At 39.5% G+C, this 16,021-nt stretch overlaps 1 protein-coding gene across 2 annotated transcripts; it reads right to left on the bottom strand.

Moving 5' to 3' along the window:
* Window positions 1-312: 312 nt before the first annotated feature.
* Window positions 313-14,624, bottom strand: TRIM59 (tripartite motif containing 59). 2 transcript variants are annotated; one of them, XM_010839841.1, is made up of 3 exons: window positions 14,503-14,624; window positions 13,485-13,558; window positions 313-2,435 (listed from the first exon to the last, which is right to left on the bottom strand). In XM_010839841.1, the coding sequence occupies exon 3, from the start codon at window positions 2,430-2,432 to the stop codon at window positions 1,224-1,226; it is 1,209 nt and encodes a 402-aa protein (XP_010838143.1). In that variant the 5' UTR covers window positions 2,433-2,435; window positions 13,485-13,558; window positions 14,503-14,624; the 3' UTR covers window positions 313-1,223. The 2 variants fall into 2 exon arrangements, with proteins under 2 accessions (XP_010838143.1, XP_010838144.1); XM_010839842.1 differs by lacking the exon at window positions 13,485-13,558.
* Between the last annotated feature and the right edge of the window lie 1,397 nt (window positions 14,625-16,021).

Genomic DNA, 16,021 nt, shown 5'->3' with positions numbered 1-16,021 from the left:
TGCTTTGGCATTAGCGTCATGTGTGGATGTGAGAGTTGGACTATAAAGAAAGCTGAGCGCTGAAGAACTGATGCTTTTGAACTGTGTTGGAGAAGACTCTTGGGAGTCCCTTGGACTGCAAGGAGATCCAACCAGTCCATCCTAAAGATCCGTCCTGGGTGTTCATTGGAAGGACTGACGTTGAAACTGAAACTCCAGTACTTTGGCCACTTGATGCGAAGAGCTGACATTTGAAAAGACCCTGGTGCTGGGAAAGATTAAGGGCAGGAGGAGAAGGGGACAACAAAGGATGAGATGGTTGGATGGCATCACCAACTCAATGGACATGGGTTTGGGTGGACTCTGGGAATTGGTGATGGACAGGGAGGCCTGGTGTGCTGTGGTTCATGGGGTCGCAGAGTCGGACACAACTGAGCGACTGAACTGAACTGGCATTAGCATAAAAGACTTGAAAATTTTAAGACAATTTTAAAGACATACAGTTAACATGATGCCATCCAAACATAATGAGGGTGGGATGTATCAATATTTCCCAAGAACTGATTTTACTACAAAGACTACACAAAAGTCAAATATCAATACAATCCTAAAATAAATTTACATGAATCATAGGACAGTAAGTGCTAGGAAATGTTACTATTTTGTCCCTAACAACACTTAAGCAACAGTTTTATTAGTAATGAATATTACAGAAACTGTAGGCTCTTAAACACACTAATGTGTGGATCAGGTACATTTGATCAAACATATCTTTAACATCAGCAATCCCCTATCACTTTGACTTAGCTACTTGAATATAAAACCTCTTCTCACCATCTTTATTTGCCCATTCAAAAGTATTTTGACATCTTTTAATTAAAAACTATGTATACACAAATAACTGCAAAGCCAACCACTGCAGTACATAATGCTAAAACACTACTGGTATAAGAATGTTAAAACAGTCAACCTTACAAACCAATAAAAATGGGATAATGTATTAATACTTAAGTTATCACTAGAGTTTGTTCTGGTTTTCAGAAAATCAGACATTGTCTCATTTCTAACTTCTGATGACACATTTTCTATTCAACAGAAACATAAGAGGGATTATTCTGTTGCAATTCTAACAAACTTTAGCCTGCTATTTTATTTATCCAAGTTACCCCTATATTCCTCTATTTAGTGATGGTCATTAGCCTCTGCTGTATAGAATAAACCTTAAATAATCCAGATTAGAATGTTCAATGAGAAATTATTTTCCACATGAATTCCTTCAGTAAATATACAGTGTGACATAGTATATTCTTTAAATTATGCACATTCTTAGATAAACTTTGGTAAACAGAGAGAGAGACTTCAGAAAAACATATTGAAGTGATTTCATTTAAAAAGGTTATGATGTGTTGGTTAAAAAAGAGGATCAGCATCAGTATTACTGAAATTAGTGTAACTATAACAATGTTTAGAATCTTAAAAAATTCAACTTTTTCCTCTTTATCAGGCCAGGCACAGGGAATCCTTTTTGAAGAGATCTTCATTTCAGGAATAAGAAGTTTCTTAATTTGTCCAATTTCTGTTCTGCTCCAATCTTCTTTCAATACTTGGCTTACTCGAGGATAAATTTCAACAGGTTGGACGTTAGGAAGTGGTCTTTCTTTCAAGATGTGCACACGCTGGCGGACGTCGTCAACTTTTTCAAGAAATTTAAGTGGAGCCTCTTCTTGTAAAGATGTTGTCAGTGTCACTAATTCAAGCTGCTGCTCTCTTATTTCTTTCATTCTTTCAATTTGTGGAGTATATTCTTGATTAATCAGATTGCCAACATCACAAAGAGCTGTTAGGAAAATTTTTTTTTTCTGTTCTAATGTATCACTAAGCTCCTTAAAATACTGGAGAACAACTTCCTTATCACCTTGGACCATTTTCTCTGAATGAGATTTTTGTTCTTCTAGCTTCTCAATAAGACAAGTAAGATCTGTCCAGTGTGTGTCAGTTAACTGTTCAAGCAGTTTCTGAGGTGTGTCCTTTTCTTTCATATAGGCACTCTGAAGGTCGTCTATAGGATGACCGTGATGTTGACCTATGGTAAGGCAATGACCACAAACCAATTTTTTATCCAGGAGACAGTAAACATTTAAGGGCTGCCTATAATGCTCAGGGCAGGTGATGATATCCGGATGGTCTTCTTGCTGGTACTTTTCAATAATAGCCCTTAATGCAAAATTAACAGGTAAAGATTCAATACCACTTGGAGCAATTTCAATAATACTTCTGCAGTTAGGGCACTTGAGTGGAATGCGTAAAGGTCTCCATATATAAAAGTTACCAGTTGCCTGTAGCACATTTTCCAAACAATTTCTACAAAATGTATGAGAGCACGGTAGTACCCGAGGATCTTCAAAAATACTGTAGCAAATGGGACATGTTAATTCATCCTCAAAATTGTGCATTTCCTGTCGAGAGAAAAAAGTATTTTAATTCTACATATAACAAAGACATATTTGCATACATTATATAAAGTTTTAAGTGTTAACCTACAAACAATATATCATACTTGTCATTTACAAGAGGATATTTACTAAGATTTCAAAAATGATTTTCTATATAATTTAATTCCTAATACTGATTATTGATAACCTTTAAGAGGTCACTTTGGGGTGTTCTGTTGGAAGTCTACCTAATGACTATAAATAGTCTGAGCAACTTTTTACATTCTAAGATGCTAAAATCAAAACTATACACAAGTAATGAATAGACAGAACTAAATATTAAATAACAAGTTGATTCTTAGCAAAATTACATTCTTCAATTCATATTCCCAGTTGACTCAACCACAGTTTCTAAAGTAAGTTACTAAATTTCTAACTGTTCTATAAATTTCTCAGGTTCTTGCATTGGAATTCTAATGTATGTGCTTAAAGCCCTGAATCAGCACAGTGTAATATTCTAAAGTAATGTTAATTTGAAGATTCAGAAAGGGAAAACATTTCTGAATTAGTCCTGGCAATAAAGTTTGAAAGATGAAGTGTTGATAGTGGTAATTATGAATTACTGACCACTAGAGAAGGCAATGGCACCCCACTCCAGTACTCTTGCCTGGAAAATCCCATGGGTGGAGGAGCCTGGTGTGACGGGGGAGCCTGGTGGGCTGCCGTCTATGGGGTCGCACAGAGTCCGACACGATTGAAGTGACTTAGCAGCAGCAGCAACAGCAGCAGAGCATAGTGCTAAAGAATGCCATTAGTTATCTTTCCTTTAGGAAAGAAATCCAGCAACAGTTCAGAGATCCTCTCTGACACAAGTAACTTCACTTCTTTGCAAGCTATTACTGGTTATTTCCAACAAGCCTTCCAAGTGCCATTCTTGTAAAATCATCCTCTATAAAAACTGTTAGGAGTTTCAATAAACAACATCTACAAATAACTAACTGTACTTTTAATAAACATAAAAACCTCTTCAGTCTTTATAGCTCTATGCGCCCCCTCTTCACCATGTGCAAAACCAAACTCTTTCAAGCCTGAACTTGAGTCCCACCTCCTTCCCCAGATTTGGTCCCCTATTAATCTCACTGAACACTACACTTCTACTTTCTAGCTCTTAGATGGACTTTATTTAAAAGACTTGTGGGGATATTCCCTGGTGGCCCAGTGGTTAGGACTTGGTGCTTTCACTGCCAAGGCCCATGTTTGACACCTGGTTGGGGAACTAAGATCGTGCAAGGTGTGTGGCATAGCCAAAAAAACAATAATAAAGGATTTTGTAACATTTTTCTATACATTAGAATATATGCCTGCAGTAATATATGCACTGTGTCTAAGTGCAGAACCTGACACAACAGGCATTCACTCAACACTGGTTGAATAAACACTGCCCCTTAAGAGACCAATGCTGATAAAATGTCAGACCTTAGTTTTAGGGTTTTTATTTTAAAACAGCAAAATTTCTGCTTAGGAAAAGTTCTATCAAGTATACATCTGAAAACAGAAAACACACCATTCAGACTAACAGCATTAAGAACTACAATGAGCCAGGATGTGTGAGACTAATCAGCCTGAACTGTGAAGCATTCCAGAAAACAAAACTGGGCAACAGAACAGAAGGTGACATTCACTGCAGGTAAATTCAAGCGCCTACATGTTGGGAAGCCTTTATGATCATCTTGTACCTAACAGAGCTCTGAAATCGAAAAACCACCCAAGAAAAACAAAACATTTTTTCAGTTGAAGTGATGTCAGAATTCATAATGAAGAAATAAACAGAATAATATTTTGCAAAGGAATAAAATTTGAACAATGGACATATATTCAATTTAGATTTAATATTAGAGTTATTTAATGCAAGTATCAAAAAGTAACCCTAAAACTGAACACAGTATTTCCCTCCAAAGCTTCCCTCCAAATCCTATACTTGTTAAAAAGTTAGAAAACATTTTCCCTGGGAACCCATTTAAGGATCCCAAAAGTTCAACTTTTTTTAGAAGGATATTCAAAATAACCATATTGTAAAGAAAATATCATCTCTTGAACTTACACAAAATGTAAGCATTAGATATCCTGGTCTAATACAGCAAATATAGAACATCTACAACACTTTCTAGAACTAACGCAAAAAAAAGATGTCCTTTTCATCATAGGGCCTGGAATGTAAAAATTTTTAGACAAAGTCAAGAGATATCTGGAGTAACAGGCAAGTTTGGCCTTAGAGTACAAAATGAAGCAGGGCAAAGGCTAACAGTTTTGTCAGGAGACCATGTTGGTCATAGCAAACACCCTCTTCCAACAACCCAAGAGACAACTCTACACATGGACATCACTAAATGGGAAAAGCTCTACACAGTCAGCAAAAACAAGACCTGGAGCTCACTGGCTCAGATCATCAGCTGCTTTTTTGTAAAATTCAGGCTTAAATTGAAGAAAACCACTAGCCATTCAAGTATGACCTAAATTAAACTCCTTATGATTATACAGTGGAGGTGACGAATGTGTGTTAGTCACTGTTGTGTCCAACTCTGTGATCCCACAGACTGTAGCCCGCCAGGCTTCTCTGTTGATGGAATTCTCCAGGCAACAATACTGGAGTGGATTCCAATTCCCTTCACCAGAGGAACTTCCCAACCCAGGTCGAACCCTGGTCTCCTTCCTCACAGGCAGATTCTTTACCATTTGAGCTACAGCGTAGTCCCTGGAGGTGACGAAAAGATAGAATTAGATCTGGTAGACAGAGTGCCTAAAGAACTATGGATGGAAGTCACTGAAAAAGAAATGCAAAAAGGCAAAGTGGCTGCCTAAGGAGACTTTACAAATAGCTGAGGAAAGAAGAAAAGTGAAAGGTAAAGGAGAAAGGGAGCGATACACCCAACTGAATGCAGAGTGCCAGAGAAGAGCGAGGAGAGAAGGCGGCCTTTAAGAGAACAACGCAAAGAACAGAGGAAAACAATACAATGACAAAGACTGGAGATCTCTTCAAGAAAATGAGAGATATCAAAGAGAACATTTCATGCAAGGATAGACACAATAAAGGACAGAAATAGTATGGACTGAACAGAAGCAGAAAGATTAAGAAGAGATGGCACGAATACACAGAACTATACAAAAAATCCCTTAATGACCCAGATAACCACAATGATGTGGTGACTCACCTAGAGCCAGACATCTTTAGAGTGTGAAGTCAAGCGGGCCTCTAAGTGATGCTTTCTAAAAGCATCACTGCATCACTATAAAGAAAGCTAGTGGAGGTGTTGGAACCCCAGCTGAGCTACTTAAAATTCTAAAAAATAATGCTGTTAAAGTGCCACACTCAAAATGTCAGCAAATTTAGAAAACTCAGCAGTGGCCACAGGACTGGAAAAGGTCAGTTTTCATTCCAATCCCAAAGAAGGGCAATGCCAAAGAATGTTCGAACTACCATATGATTGTGTTCATTTCACATGCTAGCACAGTAATGCCCCAAAATCCTTCAAGCTAGGCTTCAACAGTACATGAACTGAGAACTTCCAGATGTACAGGCTGGGTTTAGAAAAGGCAGAGGAACCAGAGATCATTGTCAACATCCACTGGATAATAGAAAAAGCAAGAGAATTCCAGAAAAACATCTAATTCTGCTTCACGGACTATGCTAAAGCCTTTGACTTTGTAGATCACAACAAACTGGAAAATTCTTAGAGAGATGGGAATACCAGACCACCTTACCTGTCTCCTGAGAAACCTGTATGCAGGTCAAGAAGCAACAGTTAGAACCAGACATGGAACTGACTGGTTCCAAATTGGGAAAGGAGTATCTTCAGGCTATATATTGTCACCCTGCTTATTTAATTTATATGCAGAGTAAATCATGCAAAATGCCGGAATGGATGAAGCACAAGCTGAAATCAAGATTGCCAGGAGAAATATCAACAACTTCAGATATGCAGATCATACCATGGTAATGGCATAAAGTGAAGAGATACTATAAAGCCTCTTGATGAGGGTGAAAAAGAAGCATGAAAAAGCTGGCTTGGAACTCAACATTAACAAAACCAAGATCATGGCATCCGGTCAAACAGAAGGGGAAAACATGGAAGGAGTGACATATTTTATTTTCTTGGGCTCCAAAATCACTGTGGATGGGGACTGCAGCCATGAAATTGAAAGACACTTGTTCCTTGGAAGGAAAGTTATGACAAACCTACTGCAAGCATGCGTGCTCAGTCACGTCTGATTCTTTACGACCCCATGGACTGTAGCCCTCCTCTGTCCATGGGATTATCCAGGCAAGAATACTGGAGTAGGTTGCCATGCTCTCCTCCAGGGGATCTTCCCGACCCAGGGATCAAATCCAAGTCTTCTGCACTGGCAGGTAGATTCTTTACCACTGAGCCACCTGGGAAGCTCAAGACAACCCTAGACCGCATATTATAAAGCAGAGACATCACTTTACCAACAAAGGTCTATACAGTCAAAGCTATGGTTTTTTCAGTAGTCATGTATGGATATGAGAATTGGACCATAAAGAAGGCTGAGTGCTGAAGAATGGATGCTTTCAAATCATGGTGCTGGAGAAGATTCTTGACAGTCCCTTGAATTACAAGGAGATCAAGCCCATCAATCCTAAAGGATATCAACCCTGAATACTCATCGGAAGGATTGATTCTGAAACTGAAGCTCTAATACTTTGGCCACCTGAAGCGAAGAGCCAACTCATTGGAAAAGACCCTGATGCTGGGAAAGACTGAAGGCAAAAGAAAAAGGGGTCGAAAGAGGATGAGATGGTTAGATAACAATACCAACTCAAAAGACATGAATTTGAGCAAACTCCAGGAGATAGTGGAAGACAGAGGAGGAGCCTGGCGTGCTACAGTCCATGGGGTCGCAGAGAGTCAGACATGACTTAGTGACTGAACAACTAATAGCATATATTTTTAATAAAATTTAATCAGAAATGTGTAGATAAAGATACAGAAATCAAATCTACTCTCAGATTACCTTCTTCTAGCTGTTATGAAAAACTGATTTTAGCCAACACATTCATGAGAAGTGAAGACTGGCTAACAGAAGTAAGCCTGATTGAAAATAACTATTAATATGCAAGGTCAGGAACTTCCTAACTCTGGGTGCTGCCTGAGAAACAGAAGATTAAAGTGGCTATCATGCTTAGGAGCTAGTTCTTCCAGAAACTAGTATGAAATTTTATGTACCAGAAATTTTCCATAACCAGCCTAGACTCTTGATGGGGGGAAAAGGAGCAAAAAACTTTTCCAATAAGTATTTTCTGGGTTGAGTATCTTGGATTTAGCTATGTTGTGTGTAACAACAACACTGGAAACTAGAAGACAATGAAGCAATTCTTTAATAGGAAAACATGGCTTCCAACCTAAAATTCTACACCCAGAAAAAGTAAATTTTGAAAGTAGTCTAAAGATAGTTTGACACAAGAGGTCTCAAAACCCACTACCTGGGTTTTGAAACACCCACTACTTGCCATTTCTTAAAAAAAAAAAAACTACTGCAGGAAGACAAGAAAAATAAGAATTCTCACCAGGGTAACTCTGAAATGGAATCCTGGACAACTGTGCAGCAAGCCTAGAGAAAAAGTCTAGAGGAAGAAGACAGAAATCCAGAAGAAATGTCTTTAAGTAAATTAATGGAACAGACAATATTTCATGTGTCTGAACATACTGAGAGGTAATGAGAAAACTAAATGTAGGAGAAAATGATGGAATCATGAAAAGACAAAATATTACAGCACACTATATAACTCAGTTGTCCCATTAATCATAACATTATAAATATTAATACTGATTTTACCAAAAAGTATGACTGTTATGGATTGAATGTGTCTCCTGAAAATTCATATGTTAAAATCCTAACCCTTAATGTGATAGTATAAATGAGGCAGAGGTAATTAGGTCTTGAGAGTTGAGCCCTCATGAATGAGATGAGCCCCTTAAAGGAAGAGATATAGAGCTTGCTCCCTCTCTTTCTCTGCTCTCTGCCATGTGAAAGCACAGCAGGAAGATGGCCATCTGCAAACCAGGAAGAGAGCTTTGGCCAGAACCTGACTGTGCCAGCATCCTGATCCTGGACTTCCTAGCCTACAAAACTGCAAGAAATCAATGATTGTTGTTTAAGAAATCAATGATTGTTGTTTAAGGTAGGTTTGTTATAACAGCTCAAATTAAGAAAATGAAAAAGTTATATTGGGGGGAGGAAACAGGGAAGGAAACAGTGTTTAAGAACTTATCTTAATCTTCCCTTATAAGAAGTCAATACATACCTAAAAATGAAAAATCAAGAAATCACATCAAAAGCCAATTATTTAGAAATACAGAAGCAATTCCAAAAGAAATATTTAAATGGAATGAAATAATTGCTTCTGGAGAGCAGGAATCAAGACTCGGGAACATGAGGGCAGGAGGCTGCTGCTTTCCATTATAAACCTAAATTCTCTTTTACTTTCAACAAATTAACAGGTAATTTAAAATATTAAAATTTTAAAGAAATAAAGACAATCCCACATGCATCTAGTCAGAAAATACACTCTAAAAAAAGGAAAATAAAAACATAATGATCTCAAAATTCTCTGGGAGACTATAATTTCTAAAGATGGCCACAAAAGTTATTTCTCAGGTATGTTATTCTGAGATGTGACTTTGCTGGTATTCTCTCAAGAGATGAAATCTATTCTCCCCTCAAAAAGATCTGGGCAAGACATGTGACTGCTCTGACCAACAGGATACAGTACTAGTGACACGATGACAGTTCTGGATATAACCCTTAGGGAGCCTAGCAGATTGCTGCCTCTTTGCTATGTAAAAATTCTATCCTGCTCTGCTGATGAGGCCAAGTGGAGGAGCAGCAAGGTGCCAGACCCGTGAGTGAAAAAGTCATCTTGGACATCAGGCATCCAACCTTCTATTTGTTACACAGCAGTAGATAAACAGAACACCTCCAAAGCAACTAGAAATGATAAAAGACAATGTAGCAGTCAATACCCACAGGGGTCAGGAAGAAAAAGGATATGACCTCAGAATTCTCTACCCAGCCAAGATACAATTTATTCATTCATTAATAAACTAAACAAGTAATATAAAAAGGATTCATCTTTTTTAAAAAGGGGAAAAAACAGAAAATGAACCTAGGAAAAGCAAAAGAAAAGAACAATTCTAACTCGTGAATAAAACTGTGAATTAGAAAACAGAAAACTGTAAGAATTGATAAACCCGAGGCCTGGCTCTTTAAATAAACAAACCTTTAGCTATCTATGACAGGAAGCCTCCAAGACAGACCTCTACCTCCCAGTTGTCACATCCTTTTGTAATTCCCTTCTCTTGAGTGTGGCTGGACTTAGTGACTCCCTTTTAACAAACAATACAGCAGATGTAACTTTAAGATTTTGTAATACCAGCCTTCAGTCTGGAATGCTCTGGCTCTCTCCAGCTCTCTTATATCACTCTCACCAAGGGAAGTAAGATGCCACGTTGCAAGCAGACCAAGGTCCACCGCTGTGGCAAGAAACTAAGACCCTTAGTCTAACAACCCCCAAGAACATGAAGACTGAAGCAACTACATAATGAGCAGATACTTCAGGTCCAGTAAAATCTGGCAATGACTGCAACATCACGAGAGACCATGGGCCAGAAGTGGACAGCTAAACTGCTCCGAGATTCCTGACCCAAGGGAACTGTTTTAATTTTTGTTTTAAGCTGCTAAAATGTGGGATTGGTTATGCAGCAATAAGGGGCTTCCCTGGTGGCTCAGATGGTAAAGAATCTGCCTGCAGTGCAGGACACCGGGGTTCGATCCGTGGGTAGGGAAGATGTCCTGGAGTAGGAAATGGCAACCCATTCTAGTATTCTTGCCTGGAGAATCTCAAGGACAGATGAGCCTGGCAGGCTACTGTCCATTGAGTCGAAAAACAATTGGACATGACTGAGCGACTAAGCGTGCAATGCAACGCAAACAAGAGGGTTAAGAAAGAAACAACAAATGTACTAAGTTTAGCATTAAAAAAAGGAAATAAGCCAAAAATGGGAAAAGCCAAAATTATAGAGAATAGCTATTTGAAAGTCTACAAGAAATTAACTATTCTCTACTGTCAGTTCCAATACCAAAATTGACCAGAGAAGATAAAGAAAACCATGAGAGAAATTCACAAGCTGGGAAAGTGCTACTCTGGGGGAAAAAAAGGCTCTGGAAAAAAAAAAGGTGGGAAAGGGAGAAAGCTTCTCTGGTGGGTTCATCCAAGTGGTTAAGAAACAATTACTTGTACTACTGCTGGAGAATACAAGATGGCAAGTTTGCAAACTGTTTTGAGGATAGTATATAACACAATTGCAAAACCTAACAAAGATAATTCAAAACTAAAAATAGAACAATTACAAAAATGGATACTAATGTAAAATCCTGAACACAATATTAGCAAAAACAAATCCTGATCACATTAAAAGAATATAGTACAGAACCAAATACAGTTCTTTCTGGAAATGTAAAGTTAACTCAGTAACAGAAAATTACTCAATTAGGTCAGTGGAGAAAAAAATGTATGATCACGTTAGACATGAAAAATGCACAGAATATAAAAGCCAATAAGCACTGTCTACAAAGACATAATAAAATGGTGGTTGTCAGGGGCTAGAGGGAGGAGAGTTGGAGAGTTATCATTTAATGAGTGCAGCTTCACTTTGGGAAGATGAAAATGTTCTGCAGACAGATAGTGATGGCTGCACAACAATGTGAAATGTACTTAATGCCACTGACTATACACTTAAAAATGGTTAAAATGGTAAATTATATGTAAGTTTTAAAAAAATTAAAAAAAATTTAAAAATGTTTAAGTGTCTTGCCTATTATCCAGCCAGGCTCACCCCTGCCAAAGTAATTTTTAAATCAATTTCTATTATTCTATAATTTTAAAAAGCAAAAAAAATGACCCGTGTAAAATGTTATTTTCCTCCAGCGGGGACTAAGAGACAAAAGACAAACTGATAACTTAGTTCAAGATTTCCTGCTTCCCTTTTAAAAGTCACCAAGAAATATGAATATAAAAAAGAAATCTTTTCAGAAATAAACCTGAAGCTAAATCATTTACTTATAAATTATTTCTCAGATTTCTTGTGCTTAAGTGTAAAAACAAACACATTATTGAACTTCTAAAGTTTTCATGCAGTCTTTCTCCAGCAAGTTGATTTTCTATGGAGTCTCCACAGTGTCTAACCAGCTTATTATGTATGGTCAGCACTGACAGCAGATGATGGAGAACTGGGCATACCAAAAATATCATTCTCCTGTGTAAACTATTTTTTAAAAGCCTTAATTCCCTAATGCATTATTGTCTTTCATCTCTAAATATGAATGGTTATAAAACATTCATTACAGTTTACCACCTCTGAAGAGAAATCTGCTACATTATAGAGTTATATGACTTGCTCTAGTACTTAAGACAGTGAGTCAGCTGTAAGTCTGGGAAAATTCAAGAAGTGCCACCACCCAGTCTGGGTCTCACATCTTTGTGGCCCTGATTTTAAAAAAAAGAATAAATGTACAAAAATAATGAAGGCTCACCTAACTCAAAACAAACAAAAAAAATTCTATGGTCAGATCTGATTTTAACTCTGCCCATTTGTATGTTTTCCTGCATTTTGACATCAACCCGTTCCCTCAAACTAAAAAAAGACCAGGCTCCTCTGTCCACAGAATTCTCCAAGCAAGAATCCTGGAATGGGTAGCCATTCCCTTCTTCAAGAGATCTTCCCGATCCAGGGATCAAACCCAGGTCTCCTGCATTATAAGCAGATTCTTCACCATTTAAGCCACTAGGGGAAGCCCATTAATGCAATTTAACAAGGAACTGATATGAGGAGTTAAGATTTTCTTTGCCTTTTTAAAAAATATTTTTCAAAGTGAAAATACACATTTGGTGGGGAAAAAAGCAACGTTAAAACTAACATCAACTAAGATCAAAATTTCATCTTGCCAGAGTAGCTAAACTATGGGCCCTTACTTTAAGGGATAGCTATTGTTATTGTTGTTTAGTCACTAAATTGTGTCCAACTCCTTTGCCACCCCAGGGACTGTAGCCTGCCAGGCTTCTCTGTCCACGCGATTTGCCAGGCAAGAATACTGGAACAGGTTGCAACTTCCTTCTCCAGGGGATCTTCCTGACTCAAGGATTGAACAGTGTCTCCTACATTACAGGCAGATTTCTCTCTTTTTTCTCCACCTCCCCCCACCCACCCAACCACCGCCCCGCCCCCCGCCCCCACTGCTGAGCCATCAGGGAAGCCCCGAATGATAGCTACTTGGTGATTAAAAAGAAATGCAGTGGGGGAAAGAGAGGATGAAGAGGGAGTGTGTATGTGTATTTATACACATACTTACGGCTCATTCACACTGTTATATGGCAGAAACCAACACAACATTATAAAGCAATTATGCTCCAATTAAAAATGAAAATAAATAAAAAAGGAATGCAGGGCCTTCCCTGACAGTCCAGGGATTAAGACTTTGCTTTCCAATACAGGGGATGCTGGTTTCGATCCTTGGTCCAGGAGCTAAGATCCCACATGCACTGAAGCCAAAACCCAAAACGTAAGACAGAAGCAATATTATAACAAATTCAATCAAGAGTTTATAAAAAAGGTCCACACTGAAAAAAAACCTTAAAAAAAAAAAAAGGAATGCAGCAACGATATGTAAATGCATGGTAAAAAGGTACCCCAACAACTTAATAAATTCAACTTGCAGATCTCTAAGTGTTAAACGTGTGTGTCTGTATTAAGATGCACATATTCTTGTAAAATTTCCAGTAGCAGGGTAAACAAGAGTTAACAGTGACTAACTTTAAGGTACAGGTCAGATAAGAGAGTTGTTTACTTTTCATTTCAAGATCCTTCTACATGGTTTGAATTTTACATACCACCAACATACACTCTTTTTTAAAGAAAAGATTCAAAAATTTAAATCACCTTACAGTTTAAAAATTTACTGAAAATCTCTTTGGTATTCACTTAATCTCCCAGAACTTACCACTTAGTTGACTTTCTGGTTTGGAGACTGAATATATATCTTCTTTAACTTTTTCGGATTCTTTTATCCTTATTCTGAAATAAAATTATTTTATCTTAATGTTCTAGATTCAAATTCTCAAAAAAACGTTAAGTACATGATAGGAAATATAACTATCTTTGATACTTACCTTCCCTGAGCCTCATTGTGTGTGTGTGTGTTTTAAAGTAGTGACAAATATCAATAGCTGTGGAGTAGCAGGAGAGGTATTACTGTAACCTGAAAATCCCAACAAATCTGTGACCAAATAAACTGTCACAAAGGCCCTCTTTTTATAGCGTCAAGTGTCTAGAAAACATTAGCTAACAATGGTGATGACGGTGTAAACCTTCATGGTCCTGTTGGACTGCTGAGAGTTAAATGCAAGGCAAGAAGCACTCATAGGAATGAAAGGTTATGCCAGTTAAAGATCACAAGTCTTGATTTCAGTTATTCCCATCAGTACGTCTGTTAATCTCTCAGTTCTGCCACGTAAATGTTGAGAATCCCTGGAGGTGTTTTACCTAGGGCCTCTCACAACTGCCGTTTCACATCTGTAAGATGGGTGTAACTACACCTACCCTGTTAATTCCGGTGAGAACGTCTGCCAGAGAAGGGGCTCGAACACCAGGGCCCTTCACCTTCACTTTCTAGAAGGTTTCAGACAAATCCTTCCGGGCCTCTCCCCCAACGCGCCCCGCGGTCCTCCATCCACTCCGACCCCCGAGTGGTCTCACCCAGCTCGGCGGAGTACGGCCCCTTTCCCCACCCCACCACAGAGGGCCTTCTCTCTCGCGGAAATGCAGCTCCATCCTGGCGGGAGGGAAAACAAGGTCCCCCCAACTCTTCACCTAGGACAACAGGGAAGAGACGCAGGACCCAAGCCAGCCCTCGGAATTACCAAGCCTCAAACACACACAGTACACCAGCCTGGGCTACAAGCAAAGAGGAAGGACCCAGAGCCGCCTTTTCTGACAGAAGAAATGTTCCTTAAACTCACCGTGAGGACGGGAAACCAGGCAACTCCACCAGCAGCAACAGAGTGGCACAGCCTCCGGACGGATGCTAAGGGCTGCTTGGCGTCCCCGCCCTCCTCTGCCCTGAGGCCTTCAGGTGCTCAGAAGAGGCGGAGCTCGGGCGCCTCACGACGCAGGCGCAGTCTCCCGGCAACCTTCAACTGCGTAGCCTCAGCCAATGAGAAAGAGCGCGGGGCCGCGGTTCGAAAGTAAACTGCCCACAGTTGGGGCTGAAGTCCGGGCACGGTCGCTAGGGCTCGGCTCGAGGCCGGCGGCGAGCTTTCTGCGCCTGCGCACTAGGAGGGGGGGTGCAGCTCTGGCGTTGCTGAGGCGCGCCGTAGGCTTTGCTTCAGCTGGCTGGGGCGCTTCTGGCTGCCGTGAGTCTGACCTGGAGTCCCTGTTGGGGCTTCTGGATGGCGTCCCGGGAGAGGCGGGGCCTGGCGGAGGCCTATGATTTCTACAAAAGATTCGTAGAACTACTTCTATTTTTTATTTTAACGTGGAGCCAAGTCGGCATGTCCTAATTCTAGACTTTAAAGCGCAGCGTCTTCCGTTGTGACTTCATTGGTTCCCAGCACCCTGAGGCGTCCTGAGCGCACAAGCACCCCAGTGAGCGAGCGCCATCCTCGCCTGAGCCCGTCTTTGCTTTTGTTTACAGCGTCTGGAGAGAAACCCATCAGAATACTTGTTTCCGCGTAGGAGAGGGCTTCTGATGACTGAGAATTCTCTTGTACTTAAAGAGAACTAACTCTGAGGGGTAGGGGGACCTTAAGACTCATTTAGGACCATTTCCCTCCATATCGCCCTACTACTACTGCTTCTCTGCGTCTCGCCTCCGCCGCGTCTCCACGATACGAAATTGTTGTCTGGAGATGACTATTGCACAGAATTCCTGATTTCCAATTTAATTTCTCCGCCAAATTACTATTTCACGTTCGTAACCCCTAGAATTACAAAACAAACAGTTCAGTCCTTTCTCTTAAGAAACTATCCAGCTATATCTCAAGATACACTCTCATCACACTACCCTCTAAAATGTAGTTAGAAGTTATTTACTGTAGTAAATAAAGATGTGGACATCAGTATACTGTGTATTGCTAGTACTTTCAGATCTTAGGCTCTTTTACAGTAAATTACAAAAAAATATTAAACAAAATTTAGTATCAGTGAGTCCTGAGTCAATCTCAGATGTCTTCACCAGTTTAACTACTGAAAGGGTTACTTACATTGTGTGAATTCCAGTGCTATCCAAGCTATCCGCTGTTACACGGTGACATATATCCATTTATAGAGTATATCATGAGAAACGCTGGACTGGAAGAAACACAAGCTGGAATCAAGATTGCCGGGAGAAATATCAATAACCTCAGATATGCAGGTAACACCACCCTTATGGCAGAAAGTGAAGAGGAACTAAAAAGCCTCTTGATGAAAGTGAAAGAGGAGAGTGAAAAAGTTGGCTTAAAGCTCAACATTCAGAAAATGAAGATCATGACATCTGGT

The sequence above is a fragment of the Bison bison genome, unplaced genomic scaffold, assembly GCF_000754665.1.
Source record: "Bison bison bison isolate TAMUID 2011002044 unplaced genomic scaffold, Bison_UMD1.0 scf7180017864135, whole genome shotgun sequence".
Taxonomy (NCBI): domain Eukaryota; kingdom Metazoa; phylum Chordata; class Mammalia; order Artiodactyla; family Bovidae; genus Bison; species Bison bison.
This window is presented reverse-complemented; position numbering and strand designations above follow the sequence as displayed.